This window comes from Peromyscus leucopus, chromosome 14, assembly GCF_004664715.2.
Source record: "Peromyscus leucopus breed LL Stock chromosome 14, UCI_PerLeu_2.1, whole genome shotgun sequence".
Lineage (NCBI taxonomy): Eukaryota > Metazoa > Chordata > Mammalia > Rodentia > Cricetidae > Peromyscus > Peromyscus leucopus.
In genome coordinates, this window is record NC_051075.1 from 24238168 (window position 1) to 24258530 (window position 20363).

The following is a 20363-nucleotide window of genomic DNA, read 5'->3' on the forward strand; positions in this document are numbered from 1 at the left end:
GGGCTGCATAGTGAAACCTTATCTTAAAAATAATTAATTGATTAATTAAGTAATGTCTAGTAATGCTGATAGCTGTCATTTTGATTTTAATACATTTATTCTCTGTGGGGGGGTGTTTGCTTGCATATATGTTTGTGCAGTACATGTGCCTGCCTGGTGCCCTTACAGGCTAGAAGAGGGTGTTAGATCCCTTGGAACTGGAGGTAAACATGGTTGTGAACCATGCTTGGTGGGTGCTGGAATTGAACCTGGATCCTCTGCAAGAGCAGCCAGTGCTCTTAACTGCTGTCCTATTTCTCCAGTTCCTGTTCTTTTTCTTTTTTTAAAAGAAGTAGCCGGGCGTTGGTGGCGCACGCCTTTAATCCCGGCACTTGGGAGGCAGAGCCAGGCGGATCTTTGTGAGTTTGAGGCCAGCCTGGTCTACAGAGTGAGATCCAGGAAAGGCACAAAGCTACGCAGAGAAACCCTGTCTCAAAAAAAAAAAAAAAAAAAAAAAAAAAAGAAGTATTTATTTTGTTTCAGGTGTGTTTAATACGAACATACCAGATAAACCTTAAATGTCAACCTCCATCTATAGAGTAGATGATGATGTCATCATGGTGGGGTGCTGTGCAGTCTAAAAGTATTGTTTCCCAGGAGTATTTAATAAGTTCATGAATGTTAACAAAATGTTATTAAATAGAAAAGCAGATATAATATGCTTTGTAGCATGACTTCACTTATTAAAGAAGATTTAAAAATGCTTAAGGAAGCAATTCAGAAAAAACATGCATTGGAATTATGTAGACTTTTGTAGGAAAGTTCAGTGGTGCCTCCTGATGCCAAAGAAATGGCTTCTGGTTTTGTTACTTGTTAGGAATATCTTCTTCTAAATTGAAAATACAGTATTTTTGCTTTTTCAGACTAGATTAAAATAAACTTACAATTCCCAGGTAAATAGCATTTGGCTGTTTTCCCATCCTAATGTTGTTCAATCAGTTGTTCGTGTTCTCAGCTACACAGAGATGGATCCTGTCATCATTGCATCTGAGGGAGTGGAGAAGTTCAAAAATGAACATTTCGAAATCATTATTGTTGATACAAGTGGTCGGCACAAACAGGAAGACTCTTTGTTTGAAGAAATGCTTCAAGTTTCTAATGCTATAGTAAGTAGCTTTCCATGGAATACCACTTAAAGGACTTCAATTTAACTATGAAGCCTGATTGAGTTTTTGGTGAATATAAGTTACTCCTTGCCTATAAGACATCTATTAAGTAATTTGTTTCTGTTTTGGGGACCTATAACTCTGTGATAAGGACAATGTCATCATTTTTGGTCTTTAGTATAGAAAAATATAATGAAAAATTAAGAATTAACCTTAAATAGTTGTTGATTTTTTTTCTCATTACCTAAATTCAGTAGAAACAATTATTATGAAGATTTTTCAAAATGAAACATTAACATTGTCACTTAGTGTCTCCTTTAAAGCTCCTGAGCGTGGTGGCACATGCCTTTTATCCTAGTACTTGGGAAGCACAGATGGATCTCTGTGAGTTCAAAGCCAGCCTGATAACTTTATCTAGCTCTAGGCTATCCAGCCAAGGCTACACAGTGGGACCCTGTGTGTCAGTCACTGTTCTGTTGCTGTGAAAGAGACACCATGATTAAAGGCAGCTCTTATAAAGGAGAACATAATTGGAACTGGCTTACAATTTCAGGGTCCATTACCATCATGGTGGGGATATGGTGGCACACAGGCAGACATGGTGCTGGAGAAGGAGCTGAGGATCCTACATCCAGATCTTCAGGCTGCAGAAGAGAGCAAGCCTCTGGGCCTGGCCTGGCCTTTTGAAACCTTAAAGCCCACTCCCAGTGACACACTTCCTCCAACAAGGCTGTGCCTACTCCAACATGGCCACACCTACTAATCCTTCTCAAGTAGTGCCATTCCCTATGGCAAAGTATTCAAATAAGTGAGGCTTTGGGGGCCATTCTTACTGAAACCTCCACGCTAAAACAAAAATAAAATTATGAAAATAATGTAGAGGTAAGAAGCAGCTCAACACCTGTTGCATACATTAGAAATTCATGTTTGGTTGTTGATGTTGTCAATAACTCTTTGGTTAGTGATTGGTACTAATTAGTGTCTTTTTAGTGCTACTGTTACATTGACAAATGGGAACAGATAAGGGACATGTCCTCAGTCTGTCACTGATTCTGTTTTCTGAATACACCCTTCCGCTTTGTACTTTTTCTGATTTACTTTTACTGTTCCTTTGCCTTCAGTATCTAAAGGTGTTTGTATAAATTCCTCCTCCTCTTCTGGTTCTTCTCTTCCTCCTTCTTCTTTTGTCCTCCTCCTTTCTCCTTTCTTTTCTTTTTCTTTATTTTTGAAACAGACCCCAGGTAGCCCTGGCTGTCCTGGAACTCACTCTGTAGACCAGGCTGGCCTTGAACTCACAAAGATCCACCTGCCTCTGCCTCCCGAGTACTGGGATTAAAGGCATGTGCCACCACCTCCAGGCAGCTTTTCTTTTTTATTCAGGCCTCAGCTCAGAATAATTTCTGAAGATGTTACCATATTTTCTTCTATATATCATAGACTCAAAGCTTTTCTTACTATCTCTTTATCAAGCCCTATATGCCACTTAATTCGTGGTGCTCCCTCCCTCACTCAGTATTTATTAAATAATATAGTAAGCATTCTATACATGCTCATGGTGACCTTTAATTAACACCAGTATGAACAAGTCTTTTTTTATTCATTCTCTCTAGCAACCGGATAACATTGTTTATGTGATGGATGCATCCATTGGACAGGCTTGTGAGGCCCAGGCGAAGGCTTTTAAAGATAAAGTAGATGTAGCTTCAGTAATAGTGACAAAACTCGATGGTCACGCAAAAGGAGGCGGTGCTCTGAGTGCGTGAGTATCGGTTGAAGCTTCACTGTTGTGGTGGTTAAACCCTTTGCCCTGTAAATCATTTGATCTATGCCCCGGGATCATGTGTGTATGTGTGTGTGTTTATGAGTTTCTTACTCTGCTTTTAAGACTATCTTAGTAATGAGTTGATATGACGCATAAAAGAGATTTAAGTAGAAACAATTTTGGAGCCTGTCTGATATAGTTCTAACTAGTGAAAAGAAACTTGAATTTTATACCTTTTGTCTGTTATCTTTGAAAAATCTTCTGGATATTTGTTTTCTTTTTTGAGGTTATTATCATTATTTTTTTTTTTTCTGTGTAGAGTTGCTGCCACAAAAAGTCCAATTATTTTCATTGGTACAGGGGAACATATAGATGACTTTGAACCTTTCAAAACACAACCTTTTATCAGCAAACTTCTTGGTAAGTTCAGTGTGGAATTATAGAACCATCTCTGAGATAGTATGGATCTTAGAGCAAATTAGGGTTTTAACCCTGTGCTTACTAACTAGCTCAAGACAGAGATTTCCTTCTGTGACTGACCGTTCTAACCTCTGTCTTACTTTTCATTCCTTGTTTCTTTAAAGGGCTGGGGACCAGTGTGCTGCTGCGCTGCATCTCCAGCCCTCTGTCCTCCTTTTCTGTGGTTAGAATGGTAAAGTGAGTTACTGGATGCAGAGCTTTTTGGAGGAGTTTGAGCACATTCTACAGAAATACGTAGTTAGAGTAATAGAAGTTGTAATGATAGCAAAACTTTTCTGTCCTCTTAAAGTGGTATAGTTAGTGAGCATGGAGTTGGGAGGTCACCCCTGGGCTGCTTTCCCTCATCTACACCTGTGCTTCCTCCCCAGCTTCAGTTTCTTTCATGTAAAGTAGAGTAGATCATTGAACCAGCCTTGCAAACTATTCCGTGTGTCAGTGTACTCTGCATCATGTGCAGGTGAGCGCGTTATCAGCTGTTCATTTTCCGTTTGGTGTCTTGTAGGTATGGGTGACATTGAAGGACTGATAGACAAAGTCAACGAGCTGAAGCTGGATGACAACGAGGCGCTCATAGAGAAGCTGAAGCATGGTATACTGTAGCCAGCAAGCAAGCATGTGACCTCAAGTGTGCTTCCTTCCTTCTGTCGTCCTTCCCTTTTGTGGTGCTGAGGGTTGAACCCAGGGCTTTGTGCATGCTAGAAGTGCTCTACAGCTCTCTACCTCCCAGCCCATTGCTTTTCGGAGAGACGTCTTACTGTGTACCTGAAGTTGGCTTTGGACTTCTGAGCCGCCTGCTTCTACTTGGGTTATAGGCGTGCGCTATCGAACTTTGTCTTGATTTCTTTTTCTTTTCTTTTTAAAAAGTTGGATGTGAGGAGAGTCAGTTTGCACATGTCCCACAGCACTCATGAAAAGGTTAGAGGATGACTTTGTAGATGAAGTTTGTTCCTTTCCACCTCTACATGGGTCCCAGGGTTGACCTTGGTTCACTGGGCTTGCAGGACGCGCACCTTTATATCCACTGAGCTATCTTCCCAGCCGTCTTTGCATTTACTATTCATTCATTAGAAACGATGATGCCTGTAATTAGAGTCAACTTTTCAAATCCTTCTTTGAAGCTGGGCATAGTGACATATGCCTTTAATCTCTTTGAGTTCCGGGCTAGCCTGGTCTACAAAGTGAGTTCCAGGCTATGCAGGGCTGCATAGTGAGACTCTGTCTCCAAAAAAAAGAGGTCAAATGCTTGTTTTAGATGATTTATATGCAAATCATTTTAATTCTTGGGCATCTGAGCAGCTACTGAATTAGTTTTCTTTTCTTATAATCAAATTAGCTGAAAGTTGAAATAGAAGCTTTTTTTTTTCATTCTTGAAACAAAAACAGCTGAGAATTCAGAATATACTTAGTATATATATATAATTATTGACACAGGGTCTTGTATCCTGGGTTGGTCTGAAATACCATTTGCTTTTGCTGCTGCCTTTCAAGTACTGAGATTACAGGTGTGCTCTCACACTTGGCCGTGTGTGTGTGTGTGTGTGTGTGTGTGTGTGTGTGTGTGTGTGTGTAGTTTTTCAAGACAGGATTTCTCTGGGTAGACCAGGCAGGCTATCTTTGAACTCACAGAGATCTGCCTGTCTTTGCCTCCTATGTGCTGGGATTAAAGGTGTGTGTTACCATTGCCTGGGTTTTTGGTGGTTTTGAGAGGAGGTCTTGCTGTACAGCCCTAGCCAGACTAGAACTCACTATGTAGACCAAACTGGTCTTCATTTGTGGCAGTTCTCTTCTTCCCTCTGCCCTCTGGGGTTAGAAGGCTACACAGTGCACCATACCTGATCTATAGAATATATCTTTTTTAATCTGTCTTCCCAATTATGTGTGTATATAATAAGCTGTGTAAAAGGAAGTTTAAAAGGATGAGATTAAGAACACATATAGACCCTTTCTTCACATCATGCGAGTGGAAGACCACTTCCGTATCACTGTTCAAGATTCAGATTCTTCCACTATGGAACTTCAGCTTTATCTATAAAAAGTAGGTGATGGTACTGATGTGGTTATGATGATCACATAGCAAGAGTTACATGAACACTTAACAAGTGATTAATGACCATCCTGGCTTTTCTCAGACCTTTTTTGTTAATTCCTGTGTTTGTGTGCTATTCTGCCTTTCCCTTCCTTCTCCTTCATTTTGTACTCCTGTGTTTACCTCTCAAATGTTGGTGTTTTTTTTTTTTTTAGGCATCATTGGAGGCCACCTCTTTTTTTCAAGCTTCAACCTTATTAATCTGTATGTTTACTAAACCATTTTTCCACTGATAAGTTCCATAATACCTCACATTCAACATATTGTTATCTTCCACCCTACTCTTGAACACTTCCCTTTTTTGTTTGTTTATTTATTTATTTTTTGAGACAGGGTTTCTCTGTGTAGCCCTGGCTGTCCTGGAACTCACTCTGTAGACCAGGCTGGCCTTAACTCAGAGATCCGCTTGCCTCTGCCTCCCAAGTGCTGGGATTAAAGACGTGCATCGCCACTGCCCAGCTCACACCACCATTTTTATCAGTGAGTGTTAACATTTGCCTGTGTCTGGAGTCAGAAACTCGAGTATCATTTACTGATACTTTTTTTGGGGGGGGGGGCGGTTTAGAGACAAGGTTCCTCTGTATAGCTTTGGAGCCTGTCCTGGAACTTGCTTTGTAGCCCAGGCTGGCCTTGGACTCACAGAGATCCGCCTGCCTCTGCGTCCCGAGTGCTGAGATTAAGGCGTGCACCACCACCGCCCGGCTTACTGATACCTTTTCTCTCCTCCAGGACTTGGGATTAGACGCAGGGTCTTGTGCACGCTAGGCAAACAGTCCGCCTCCGAGCCACGTCCTTCGCCGCCTTCATTTTTCTTTTTTTCTTCTTCTTTTTTTTTTAATTAATTAATTAATTTTATTTTACAATACCATTCAGTTCTACATATCAGCCACAGGTTCCCCTATTCTTCCCCCTCCCACCTCCTCCCCTTACCCCCAGCCTACCCCCCATTCCCACCTCCTCCAGGGCAAATCCTCTCCCGAGGACTGCGATCAGCCTGGTAGACTCAGTCCAGGCAGGTCCAGTCCCCTCCTCCCAGACTGAGCCAAGCGTCCCTGCATAAGCCATTTTTCTTCTGGTCTTGGTGCTTTCACCTCTTCAACACCTCCAGGTTACCGACCAGTCTCTCAGCTCTTCTGCAGCCAGGCTCTTTTATCTCGTACCTCAATTGTTTATAAAGAAAGAGTTTAATTGGGGGCTCGCTTACAGATGCAGAGAGTGAGTCCATGGCCATCTTGGTAGGGGCCATGGCCACAGGCAGGCGGTGAGTCCATGATCGTCACAGCAGGGAGCTTGGCAGCACACAGGCAGGCATGGCGCTGGAGTACTAGCTGAGAGCTTACGTGTGGTTCACGGGCACAACGCCAAGGAAGCATAGCCAGGAATGGCATGGACTTTGGAACTTCTCCAACCAGGCCGCACCTTCCAGTCATTCCCAAGCAGTCCACCAGCTAAGGGCCAAACATTCAAATATATGCGCCAGCGGGGACCCTTATCATTCAAACCACCACATCCAGACCGTCCTTGAACTTGAGAGCCTCTTGCTTCAGCCTCTGGAATGATGGAATTACAGGTGTATGTCACTAAGCCTGGCTGATCTTTATTCAGAAAATGAGAGTTTTCAGAAATTCCGCTATGATCTCATCAATCTAAAATCCTCCGTCAGCTTCCCATTGTCCTTAGAGTGCTTGTAAAAGATCCCATAATCTAGTTCCTGTCTTCTACATAAGGCTTTGACTCGACTATATTTAGCATTCTGTGCCAGCCATGCTGAGCTTTGAATTTCTCCAGTGTAAGTTGCTCACACTTTTTGTTTGTCCCTCTGTCTGTGACATACATACTCTCTTTATACTCCATGTGGACAAGTACTTAATTCAGAGGATAACTTGCTGGAGTTTCTTCTCCCACCTTTATGTGGGTTCTGGGGCTCAAACTCAGCTCATTAGGCTTGGTGGCAAACATCTTTACCCACTGAGCCATCTAGCTGGTTCCACTTCTTTCTTTGTGAATGGCCAAAGTGGATTATTCTAGAATCTAAACACTGGTCCTTATAACAGAACAGCAAGTACTTTTAGTTGCTAAACCATCTCTCCAGCCCAGTTCTGTGTCCATTTTTATTGTGTCTATTTTTCCCTCAACCAGTTTATTTCATACATGATTTCTCCCTTCCTTAATTTATTATTGTTGTTATCATTGTGTGTGTGGGTGAGCACACTGTGGCATGTATATGACGATCAGAGGGCACTGAAATAGTTCTCTACTTCCACCTTGTGTGGTTTCCAGGGATTGGACTCAGGTCATCAGTTTGCCTGGCAAGTACCTCATCCACCGAGCCATCTGACCAGCCCATATAATTTGCTTTTGGTTTTGAGACAGAATCTTCCTTTCTTTGACTGACGAATCTATTTTCTCTATTGTGTCTTCATCGTCAGAGATTCTCTGTTCCATCTCTTGCATTCGGTTAGTTATGCTTGCATCTGTAGTTCCTGTTCGTTTAGTCAGATTTTCTATTTCCAGCATTCCCTCAGTTTGTGTCTTCTTTATTGTCTCGCGATTTCAATTTTCAAATCTTGAACTGTTTCCTTCATCTGTTTAATTGCTTTTTCTTGGCTTTCTTTGATTTCTTCCAATTTTTTATTTGTTTTTTCTTCCATTTCTTTAAGGGAGTTTTTTATTTCTTCTTTAAGGGCCTCTATCATCTAAAAGTCATTTTTAGGATTGATTTCTTCTTCTGCCTTGGTATGTATGTTCAGGTCTTGCAGGTGTAGAATCACTAGGTTCTGATGGTGTCATAGGTCTTTATGTTGTTGCCTGTATTTTTGCACTGGCGTCTACTCATCTCTTCCTCCACTTGGTGCAGGCGGTGTCTGTGTCTGAAGATGCCTCTCTTGTTCTAATTGTTAGTCTTGGTCCACTAGGGGTTCTTGGTTGAATTAGTTGTGTTGGGCTCTGTTTCTCTGGGAGCAGCTTTGTCCAATCAGTGTTAGTGTGTTCTGTCTCGGGGAGCAGTTGTTCCCAGTGGGTGGAGGTTGGGCTTGTGACTCCGGTGGTTGTTGGGTTTGCAGGGGCTGGCGAGGAAGCAGGGAAAGGTAGCTGCCTGGTCCCTGGGGCTCCAATGGCTGGGGCCTAGGGGCTAGGGACCTGGTCTGCAGGTCCAGAGATGGGGCCTTACCTGTTTCCAGTCGGTGTAAGAATGGCGTATGACTCTGGTGATCTGGTTCGGTGGCCGGACGGCTCCTTCTCTTGCGTTCTCGGGTCGCTTGCCCACTCCTCAGCTGATCGTGTTTCCTCAGACTGCAGGCTGCAGGCTTCTGAAACCTCTCCGAATAGATCTCAGCTAACAGGTTGATCAGTAGGGCAGTCTCAACAGAATGGGTCTCAGCTGAACAGGTTGATCAGTAGGGCAATCTCACCAGCACCTCCACATTGTTGGGCTTCACAGGATCAGCAGCTGGGCCCCGGGTTGGCCTCAGGCAGAATGTGTGGGTTTTATGTCAGTTCCCCGAGTTACGGGATTCAGAATCTTCCTTTCTTAGTCCTGGCTGACTATAAACTTGGAATCTTATCTCCTCAGCCTCCTGAGTGTAGAGAACACAGGTGTGAGCCACCAGTTCCATCAGCAAAATATTTTTATAATCACCAATGAAGTTTTTTATAATCGTCAATGAAACTCTAGTTTTTTCATACAGGGACTCTGTAGCCTTGGCTGTCCTAAAACTCTATGTAGACCAGGCTGTCCTCAAACTCAGAGGATTCAGATGACTCTGCTGGGGTTAAAGGCGTGTGTCGTCACTCCTGGTATTATTTGAGTACTGTTTTGTCCTCAGTCTGTCCATTTCCTAACCTTGGATAGCTAAGCTATGAAGACATTTCAAATCTTATAAATCATTTTCACTATTTTATATTCTTGCCCGTAATGCATAGAAATTTTACATGTTCTATATTCTCTTTAGTTTTTGCTGTATTCAAGCCTTTTAATTGTAGCCATGTTAGTAGATGTAGTTTGCCTTGTTTCTAAGTTTCTTGTAATTGGGTATGTCTATCTAATGTGCTAGAATAGTAAGCTTCTCTGTGATACAGTCTGTCCATGTGCTTATTACTCCTTCCAGCATTCATCCTGTCTTCCACACAGTAACTGTGCAACGAATGTTTATTGATTGGATAATATGATTCAAGATGAATTCGTGATTAAGGAAAAAACTAGTTTTATTGAATGGAAATGTACATTTTCTGCTATATCTGAATTATTTATATTGCATTTCAGGTCAGTTTACATTGCGAGACATGTATGAACAGTTTCAGAATATCATGAAAATGGGCCCATTCAGTCAGATCTTGGTTAGTTATCTTTAAATGTTTCTAAAGTTCTTTATATGTTTTTGTGTTCATTTTATTTGTACAATGAAAGCAACTTAATACACTATAGTGTGGCAGGCATGGCTGTAACAGAAGAGCCGCCCGCCTGATTCGCGGGTATCAGTTGTGTAAAATAGTGGGTTTTGTCGTGACATCTTCATGAGTTCATATGATGCTCTTTTCATTATAATTTCTAAGAACAGTTATACTTGCATAAATCATTTGGGTAAAATGGTTTGTTTAATAATTAGTTTCAAGGCTAGTGTTTAAATATTGACATTTTGAGCAGTATTAAGTCATTGATGACTATGTTTCCATCTGTTTTAGGGGATGATTCCAGGTTTTGGAACAGATTTTATGAGCAAAGGAAATGAACAGGAGTCAATGGCAAGGCTCAAGAAGCTGATGACAATAATGGATAGTATGAATGATCAAGGTAAGAGAGCAAGTGACTTGACTGAGGGCCAATATTCTGGATAGCAGCAGGTTTTGAGTTTCATGTATAACATTTCTCTGAATGAGCTCTGAAGAAAGAATTGTATGTTTTCATCAAGTTGATAGAAATGAATGGGGAAAATTACAGTCAGTGTTGAGAGAATCCTGGGTTTAAAAAAATTAAATGTTGGCTGGGTATGTTGGTGCACTCCTTTAATCCAGGCATTTGAGAGGCAGAGGCAGGTGGATCTCTGAGTTTGAAGCCAGCCTGGTCTACATAGCAAGTTCCAGGCTAGTCAGAGATACATGGTGAGATCCTGTCTCAATATAAATAATCAGGCTGGAGGGATGGCTCAGCAGTTAAGAGCACTGGCTGTTCTTCCAGAGGTTCTGAGTTCAATTTCCAGTCTACATGGTGCCTCACAACCATTTATAACTGTAGTACCATGGGATCTGATGTCCTCTTCTGGTGTGCAACTGTACATACAGATAAAACACCCATATACGTAAAGTATAGAAATAAGTAAATCTTTAAATAAAAAAGAAGCTATTTATAAATAATCAAGTAAATTCAGTGTTTTTTTTTATTGTCTCTTCAATACTTAATGTGTACCTTTCAAATATAAACCATTTAATCATCATAGTTCTTAAGGGAGGTAGTTCACTATTATCTATCTTTTCTGGGTGAAAAAAACTGAGGTATAATCATACTGAGTAAAAATATTCAAGGTCACTGGACAGTAGAGAGGCGGGGTCCAACCTAAACATTTTTCTTGGGAGTCTGTCCTCAGTCACTCTGTAGGGTACATGATGGCTCTCCCACATCTGAAAGCCTTTTTTTTTTTCTTTTGAAATCATGTTTGTATTTATTTGTTTATCTATTTGTTATCGAAACTCTTCTTTTTATGCCTGGCAGGGGTGTATATATGGAAATGCTAGGCAACAAAAATTCTGTAGTTGGAGTTATAACCGAATGACATACTTCCTTACATAGTTATTCAGTTCCCACAAGTTTATTTATAGTTTCAATAAAATCCCAGTCTCTAGGCAAGTCCATGCACACTTATGATCCCTACTTGGGAGGTGGAGGCACGAGGAACAGGAATTCAAGGTCATTCTTGAGCATTAAGGTAAGGTTGAAGCCAGTTTGAGCTACATGAAACCATCAAAAAACAAAAAATAATACTAATAAATAAATAAAAGTCTAAATAAAAATCTTCCTTTTCATGTTTGTAGCAATGGTAATAGTGATTCTGAAACTTAATCAAAATGGAAAATGCCAAGACTGGGCAGATATATAAACACACGCACGTAATCCTAGCACTGAGGCAGGAGTACCATGAGTGAGCTGGAGGCTGGCCTGGTTATGTAGCAAGTACAAGGCCAACAACAGCTGTGTAGCAGCTCTTGGTTTCAGACTAAGCAAAAAACAGTCTAAAAAAGGAAAAGCTCAAGGTTAGCCAAAACATTTTGAGAAGTTTAGATGTCTGATGTAACTGAATCTCAAGACAAAGTCGGTCAACCCCCCCACCCCCAGAGTCCTAAGATACTCTGACTGCTGTCTTCTAGAAACCTTCCCGCTTGTTTGCATTCCTGCATCAGTAAGTGAGAGTTTGTGTCTGGAGGAGACAGCTGACCCAGCTGTGTCTAGTGAGGACAGTCTGACTTGACGGTCTTTGCTGCCGTTCTTTGCAGAAACCAGTGTTTACAGGGCTGCATTTGTTCTGCTAGATTCGGTTTTTCGATGCAACTTCATGCATCTGTTCCGTAGTGTTGGTTGTTTTTTGAGACAGTCTCACTAAGGAGCCTCAGCTGACCTATAACTTGTTATGTAGACCAAACTGGCTTCAAATTCAAAAGAGATCTGTTTCTGCCTCTGAGTGCTAGAATCAAAAGCATGTGCCACCAGGCCTGGATCATTCTGTACTTGGACTGATTCTAGAAACTGCAATCTTATATTTCCTGTGCTGTTAGCCAATCACTGGGGTCGCTAAGACTGAGGCCACCTATGTTTCTAATAAAGGAAACTGATTTTTTAAATTGTTACTTTACGTGTATGGGTGTTTTGCCTGCATGTATGTCTGTTCAGAATGTGTATGCTGTGCCTGGGGAGGTCAGAGGGCATGGGGTTCCTTGAAACTGGAGTTACAGACAGGTGAGAACCACTGTGTGGTGCTGGGAAGCAAACCCCGATTTTCTGGAAGATCAGCCAGTGCTCTTAACCATGGAGATACTCCTACTCCCATTTTATTTCATTCATTTTTTATCATTTTCATTTATTTATTTGTTTATTTTTTATTTATTTGTTCGTTCGTTCATTCATTCACTCACTCACTCACTCACTCACTTACTTATTTATATATTTTGGAGACAAGGTTTCTCTGTGTAGCCCTGGCCATACTGAAACTTGCTTTGTAGACCAGGCTGGCTTCAGAGTCACAGATTCGCTGCCTTTGCCTCCTGTGTGCTATGATTAAAGCTATATGCCACCACCGCCCAGCCCCCACCCACACTCCCTTTTATAAAAACTTAGTTACTTATTGCTAGGGGTGTGGGAGGACTTGGTATAGGTGTGTAGAGGTCAGAGGACAATTGGGGGAAATTCTACCATGAGAATTTCAGGGATTGAATTCAGGTTATCAGGCTTGGCAACAAGCGGGATGTTATAAAGAGAATGTTGGACTAGGCATATTATATCCCTGTAATCCTGTCACTCAAGAGGCCAAGACAAGAAGATCACAAGTTTGAGCTCAGCCCGAGATACAGTGAAAAAAAGACTGAGAGGTATTTTCTCTTATGTCTGCATTCTGGCGCTGTTTGTTTTACTTTGTTTCTGTTTTGTATTGTTTTGAGACAGTTACATTATAGAGTTTTTTTTCTTTTTCCCCCCTTTTTTTATGACAGGGTTTGCTGTGTATCCCAAGCTGGCCTCGAACCTTGTGATCCCCTGCCTCACCCTCCTGAGTGTGCTACTTACCATGCATGCATAGCTCAAAGCAGATATTTGGACTGAAGTCCACTTCATTCCTTACATTGCATACGAGTAAAGGCAGAAGAACTGCACCTTAAGTTCTGAATGATCAAAAAGCTGAAGGAGACTCATGAGAAAAAGGATTAGAATATTACCAGGTAGAATTTCTCCATTGGTTATATGTAGAATCTACTGTCTTCTACTTGCTTAGGAGATCTAAATTTGTGGATTAGAAGTTAACAGCTGTTTAATAGGGTAGAATCAAGGTGAGTGCTTCTGTTGTTTTTGAAATATACCATACTGTGATTGTGGAGGACATTGGTATTTTGCCTGCATGTATGTCTGTGTGAGGGTGCCAGATTTTGGAGTTAGAGACAGTTGTTAGCTGCCATGTGGGTGCTGGGAATTGAACCTGAGTTCTGGAAGAGCAGTCCGTGCTCTTAACTGCTGAGCCATCTCTCTAGCCCCCCCCCTTTTTTTTCCCCCTAATAAATGCATTTTAGGACTGGAGGTGTAACTGAGAGGCCGAGTGCTTGGCTCCTGTGATAGTGAGTGATGCTCTGATGTAAATGATGTCATTTGGTTCTTGTCTGCAGAACTGGACAGCACAGACGGCGCCAAGGTCTTTAGTAAGCAGCCAGGCAGGATCCAGAGAGTCGCCCGCGGGTCAGGTGTGTCCACAAGAGATGTGCAGGAACTTCTGACTCAGTACACCAAGTTTGCGCAGATGGTCAAGAAGATGGGAGGTATCAAAGGACTTTTCAAAGGTGAGGCAAAAAGGTGCTTTATCACTTCAAAGAATGAAGTGAAGAGACGAAACATGACTGGAAAAGGCGCTGCTGTATTTCATGTTGTGGGGCCTGGGGCTCTGCTCAGTAGTAGGGCCTGTCCGAGTCCCTGGTTTCGTCCCAGCACTGGAGAAGAGAGACAGTCTGAACTTAATGTTACAGTCAAGTCCACCAGGATTTATCATGTGATCCATGATTTACCTGTTTTTAGAATTAAGATTGTAGACATTAATATTGAAAATGACTTTATTTCTATCAACATACATACTATTTAGAGAATATTTAGAGAATATAAGAGTATAAAAAATCGAACTCTCTTTCATTCCTCAGAGAATCCCACAAATCCTGTGGAGACAAAAGTCGATAAAACTACTGATTATTTTTCCATATTACCAGATAGGTATCACATGCTTACATTCCCGGCTTTTTTGAGACAAGAAAAGCAGCAGGGGCATTGCCGGCCTGATCCCCTGCGATTCCTTAAAAGCTAGACCTGGTGTCAGAACCCCAGCAAAACTCAAGACTGTCTCTGTCTGTCTGTCTGTCTGTCTGTCTGTCTGTCTGTCTGTCTGTCTGTCTCTCTCTCTCTATCACTGTCTCCTCCTGTTTCAGCCCTGCTTGTGTCTAGATCTTAGCTGACTCGTCTGCTGTTGTGTCCAGTCAGCTTCTAGGCAGTTCCATGGAGTCCGTTTTCCTCTTTGGTTAGAAATATAGTAGACACTGAGTAAGTTTGCTAATGTGTATCCACTGATTGGAGTTTGGTCGTGGGTCACCTCTCCCTTGTTCAGTCCCTCAGTGTTTCTCCCTATTGCTCTATAATAACATCTTAACAGCCTTGCTTTTCATTTGCAGACTGTCCCAAGCTTTTCATTTTACTTTATTTCTAGTTTTAGGGCTGGAGGTGTAACTCAGAGGTAGAATGCTCGGCTTGCATGCTTGATGCTCTGAGTTTGATCCATAGTCCCCCAACCCCTCTCCAAAGTTTCAAGTGGGCACAGTGTCTGTAATCCCAGCATTTAGGAGGCAGAGGATATCTTCAAGTTCAACACCAGCTAGGGCTACGTAGTAAGACCTTACCTCAAAAAGTAATACACAGCTGGAGTAGTGGTGCCCCCTTTGATCCCAGCACTCAGGGTGGCAGAGGCCAGCCTGGTTTATAAAGAGAGTTCTAGGACAGCCAAAGTTTCATAGAGACCCTGTCTCAGTCAGTCGATCGATCAAACAAAATGGTTTTTCTGTAAGCCACACCTGTTTATTGTTGGTCTTTTCCTTTGATCTTCACTCTGGCGGCCTTCCCTGGGTTGAGAGCACAGTAACCAGCTGAGTGTTTTCTCCTCCTCATTTTCGTTTGATTGGTTTGGTGGGACTGGGATCCAACTCAGAATCTCACGCATGCTGCGTAGGCTCTATACCACCAAGCTTATCACCTGGCCAGATTTATTTTCTGTCTTTTTATTCCTGCTGGGATTTATTTTGCTATGTATAGTATAAAATAAAATATTTTTTTCTGAAGAATTTATTCAAAAGCCTTCTTTTGATTTAGTTTCTATAATGTAAAAACACTTAAATTGAACTATGCAGTGGTGGTGCACTCCTTTAATTCCAGCACTTGGGAGGCAGAGGCAGGTGGATATCTATGAGTTTGAGGTTAGTCTGGTCTGCATAATGAATTTCAGGACAGCTACACAGTAATACTCTTTCTCAAAAAAAAAAAAAAAAAAAAAAAAAAAAAAAAAAAAAAAAGGACATACAAACATCTTTGAGATCATATGCGAGGTGGTGATAGCAAACTCCTTTGATCTCAGCACCTGGGAAGCAGAGACAGTCCTGAGTTCCAGGACAACCAGGGTTGCACAGAGAAATCCTGTTTTGCATGTTCATTTAACAGTTATTCAGTCTCCCCCAGTTAGTCCTTATCAGTAACTCCAACTTTTTGTTCAGCCTCTTCTGTCACTGTTCTGCGCCCTCCCCCATGCTGAGTATTGGAGCTAGGGCCTCCTGTGTGCTAGGCAGTCAGTGGACCACTGAGCTCTAGCCACAGCCATATTTTTAATTTAAAGCTATTATTTTTTAATGAAATTGCTTTCGGCAAACAAACACTACATAGATATCCACTTCAAGTACCACATGATTAGTGAAGATTTTGTGTCTCCTGTGTTATTTGAGGAGATTGATATTTCTTTCCAGAAAGGTTAAGGATACACCCAGGGCATTCCAGGAGCACCATGCCCTGTTTGGAGTTCTCTCAGCATATGCCAGTGCAGGCAAAGCTGCCTTGCTGTGTCCTTTGGTTCTCTCCTTGTGGTGGTCCTCCCAGCTTCCTGTCTATCTCATCAGGCTCCCTAGCAGGGGCTGCCTAGTTATATTAGGGGGAAAATCAAAATCGTAGCTTTAAGAAATACTTGTATGGTGCCTCTGCCTTTGATCCCAGCACTTGGGAGGCAGAGCCAGGAGAATCTCTGTGAGTTCGAGGTCAGCCTGGTCTACAAAGCGAGTTCCAGGTCAGGCACCAAAGCTACACAGAGAAACCCTGTCTCAAAAAAAAAAAAAAAAAAAAAGAAAGAAAGAAAAAAAGAAAAAAAAACCCACAGAAAAACTTGTAGCCAGGCATGGTGGGTCATGCCTTTGATCCCCTTACCTAGGAAGCTGGCTTACATAGTAAACTCTAGTGTAGCCAGGGCGAATGCAGGAACAACAATGATCCTATATATAGAATTTCTTGTGTTTGTCCTCAAAAAAATGTAATTGAGAAAAGCATTAGTAAGCTGTGTGATACTCTATACCACATCATATACTAACTAAAAAGTTTTGTTTTATCAGGGGGTGATATGTCTAAGAATGTGAGTCAGTCACAGATGGCAAAATTGAATCAACAAATGGCCAAAATGATGGATCCCCGAGTTCTTCATCACATGGGTAAATATACAATCCTTGGCCAGCTGTAACATACAGTTACATTTATAAGGCTATAGTTGAATGGTAGGACTTTTGTAGTGATTATGACAATCTGTGGTGTATATGAAAGCCTGTGTAAAAGATAAGTGTGGAAGGAAGAGGACCTCTGAATCCTGGCTGGTTGAATTTTATATAATACCTCATCCGGAGACTGTGACAAATAAAATGAGCAAATGTGTGTGGAAGCATTTAGTGTAGTTCTGGCCATATAGTAAGTGCTTAACAAATGGTAAATTCTTTTTTTCTGTAAGTCCTTTGAAACATAGCTCCTATCCCGAATTGACCACTTTTTATAAACCAATTCTCGTTACTAAAAGACTTAGTCTTGACATAGAAAATGCTCTCTTTAGACTTCTTGATTGTGGACAGATCTATTCCAAGATCTTTTCGTGTTTTACCTTATTCCTCATGGTAACTTCATGAAGCACATTTTCCATTTTCTTTTTTAGATGAAAATAAAGCAATAACACATTTTAATTGGCTGCTGACAAAATTGCTGTCAAAGCACTGCTTTTAGAGGTTAAAGTACTTGTTAGGCGAAAGCAATAACCATTTCGAGGCTGCGTGGTCATGACCTGTTTTCCTCTGGTCTCTCTCTAGGGGGCATGGCAGGACTTCAGTCCATGATGAGACAGTTTCAACAGGGTGCTGCCGGCAACATGAAAGGCATGATGGGATTCAATAACATGTGAAGAAGACGCCTTCCTATAGACTGACGTGGATGGTTATGTTACCTCCTTAGGCCTCAGCGTCTCCCCCTTTGCAAGTGGGGAGATGTTTCTCGCCTGTCCCGCTCTCATTCTCTAGTCCTGCCTGTTTCCTTTTGTCTGCCTTCTCTTCTGACGCGAGGGAGGAGTGGCTGGTATTTCAGAAGTCATCCTATTTCTGCTTCAGATCTTCTGTAGTTTGACCGTCATAACACTTCTTAAGTTAAACAAATCATGATGTAAAATTTTAGTACTTAAAGATTTTTAATCGTCTCAAAAGCCAAGCGTCACATTTATAAACAGTCCCGATCAGTAAATTACATGATATTGAAGGAAAGTGCTGCAAAATAAACTTCAAGTGATAAGTTAAAGGGTCGTTAACTTTCTTTATGGTTTAACGTGCTCAGTTAGTAGACAAAAAGCCAGCAGGTACATTTAAAGGGAGATATGGGAGAATCATTTATTCATGACTATTAGGAAATATTATTTACTTTAGGATAAAATAAGTTTATTACAAAAAAACCCCTCAGCTTTGCTATTTAAATTGAAATCAAGAATTTGGTTACAGTTCATAACATGATGTATTCAATTTTTTACATGTTTTTTGGAGTCCTGTGGTCTTTGACTGTTTTTAAAGCCATTTTTATGTTTCTTATATACTATTGAAAAATTATATGTTTTGATAATAGATAATACATAAATTTTCTAATGGGCAAGTAATATTAAATTATTAGGCTACAGTTTGTATATTAAAAAAAAATAAGGCCATGACAGAGTTGGTTGGATTGTTGCTAACTATGGCTGCTTGTGTCTGTGTGGGTGCTCTTGTGCTGTAGCCATGTGTGGAGCTGAGAGGGCAACCTTTTTTTTTCCCCTTCGGTGTCTCGAGACAGGGTTTCTCTGTGTAGTTTTGGTGCCTGTCCTGGATCTCGCTTTGTAGACTAGGCTGGCCTTGAACTCACAAAGATCCGCCTGCCTCTGCCTCCCAAGTACTGGGATTAAAGGCGTGTGCCTCCACTGCCTGGCCTTTTTTTTTGGACGCAGGGTCTTACTATGTAGCTCTGGCTGTTCTGGAACTCACTATGTAGCCCAGGCTGGCCTCGAACTCACAGAGATCCCCTGCCTCTGCCTTCCAAGTGCTGGGATTAAAAGTATGAGTCACCACACTAGGCTTCAGAGGACAACTTGGCAGAAGTCAGTTCTCATTTCACCATGTGGATCTAGGGATTGAGCTCAGGTCAGTCACACTTGGAACCAAGTGCCTTCACCCACAGAACCATGTCGTAGGCCCCTGTGTGTGTGTGTGTGTGTGTGTGTGTGTGTGTGTGTGTGTGTGTGTGTGTGTGTTCAGGTTGATGTGTGCACAGGCCAGGGTACACATTATTGGAAGTCAGAACAACGTGAGGTGCTAGTCCTAGCCTTCTCCACTGTTTGAGTTGGGCTCTCCTGTTTGTTTCTGTGTAGCCAGGTTAGTTGGCTTTCAAGCTTCTGGGGATTCTCTAGTGTCCACCTTCCATTTTGCTGCAGAAGTGCTGGATGGAACTAGATTACTACTGTGTCTGCCTGTGGTTGGTTTGGGGGGAAAGGCTAAGGCTGGTCTGGAACTGAGTGCCAAGTCTTCTGCTTCAGCCCCCGGAGTGCAGTAATTTTAGTAAATCACCATTCTTTGAAAAGTATTCTCATAAAGAAGGCAGTTCAGCTGGGATTGGTAGTGCTTAGCAAATCCTAATATTTAGGAGGTGAGGCAGGAAGATTGTGAGTTGGAGGTCAACCTAAGTTATGTAGACCATGTCTCAAAAACCGAAAATGTCACAAAAAGAATGCAACTGGTTCTGTGTTGTGCTTAGGTACAGATAATTATTGTTTAGTAGAGGACCAGGATTTCCCAACTGGGCACTGTATCCTAGAGAAATTACATATTTTGTGTTCTTCAGAATTGGCACAGCAAGGTGTAGCTATAGACATCTGAAACTAGCGAAAATGCTAGTTAAATTGCACACTACCTTTTTTGGGTGTGCATGTTAGTGATTTCTGTTTTCTGGGTATTTTGTTTTGATTAAATAAAGGTAAATGAGATGAACTTTTGGCCATAACGTGCTGAATGCCTTCTGCATGGGTTTTGGTAATTTTCTGTCTGATTCTAATTTATTTTTCAAAAACTAAACAGTGGTAAAAGAACAGTTAAAGCTCAGGGTGCCTCTGGGTCAGTATATTAATGATGTTCTCTAGAGTGACAGAACTTACATATGTGTGTGTGTGTGTGTGTGTGTGTGTGTGTGTGTGTGTGTGTGTGTGTATAGATTTATTGGAATGACTTACAGGCTGCAGTCTATCTGAATGGAAAGTCCAAGAATCTCGTAGTTGCTCAGCTGGTTCTCTGTATATCCTGGAATCGTGGAAAAGTAGGCTCGAATGCCAGTGATCCACAACTTGGCATTTTGATTGATTGTTGTTTTCTGTAGTGGTCTATCTGTTGTATGGAGGAGTTTCTTTGATGGGGGATGAGGACTGTTTATCTGTGGTACAGGACAGATGTTTAGGATGTAGTTAGGAGTTAGGCCGGTTTAGTGACGTGGTAGTTGCAGGTTCTCCTCCGAGATGTGTGACTTCACTAGCCGCGGCAGGCGTAATTTCCAGTCCATTAGAGAACTGTTGGTTATCCCCAGGGTACGTGTGCCACA

At 41.7% G+C, this 20363-nt stretch overlaps 1 protein-coding gene across 3 annotated transcripts in view; it reads left to right on the forward strand.

Annotated features, from left to right (window-relative positions):
* The window catches only part of Srp54 (signal recognition particle 54), a 43310-nt gene extending 25257 nt beyond the window's left edge, over positions 1–18053 (forward strand). For all 3 annotated transcript variants that reach the window (XM_037210550.1, XM_028869718.2, XM_037210549.1), the window contains exons 8-16: positions 995–1145; positions 2756–2904; positions 3227–3327; positions 3890–3976; positions 9735–9808; positions 10154–10262; positions 13829–13999; positions 16841–16936; positions 17576–18053. In XM_037210550.1, the coding sequence (XP_037066445.1) occupies positions 995–1145; positions 2756–2904; positions 3227–3327; positions 3890–3976; positions 9735–9808; positions 10154–10262; positions 13829–13999; positions 16841–16936; positions 17576–17667 (1030 nt within the window). In that variant the 3' untranslated portion in view covers positions 17668–18053. The remainder of the gene's footprint in view (positions 1–994; positions 1146–2755; positions 2905–3226; positions 3328–3889; positions 3977–9734; positions 9809–10153; positions 10263–13828; positions 14000–16840; positions 16937–17575) is intronic.
* Positions 18054–20363: the final 2310 nt, after the last annotated feature.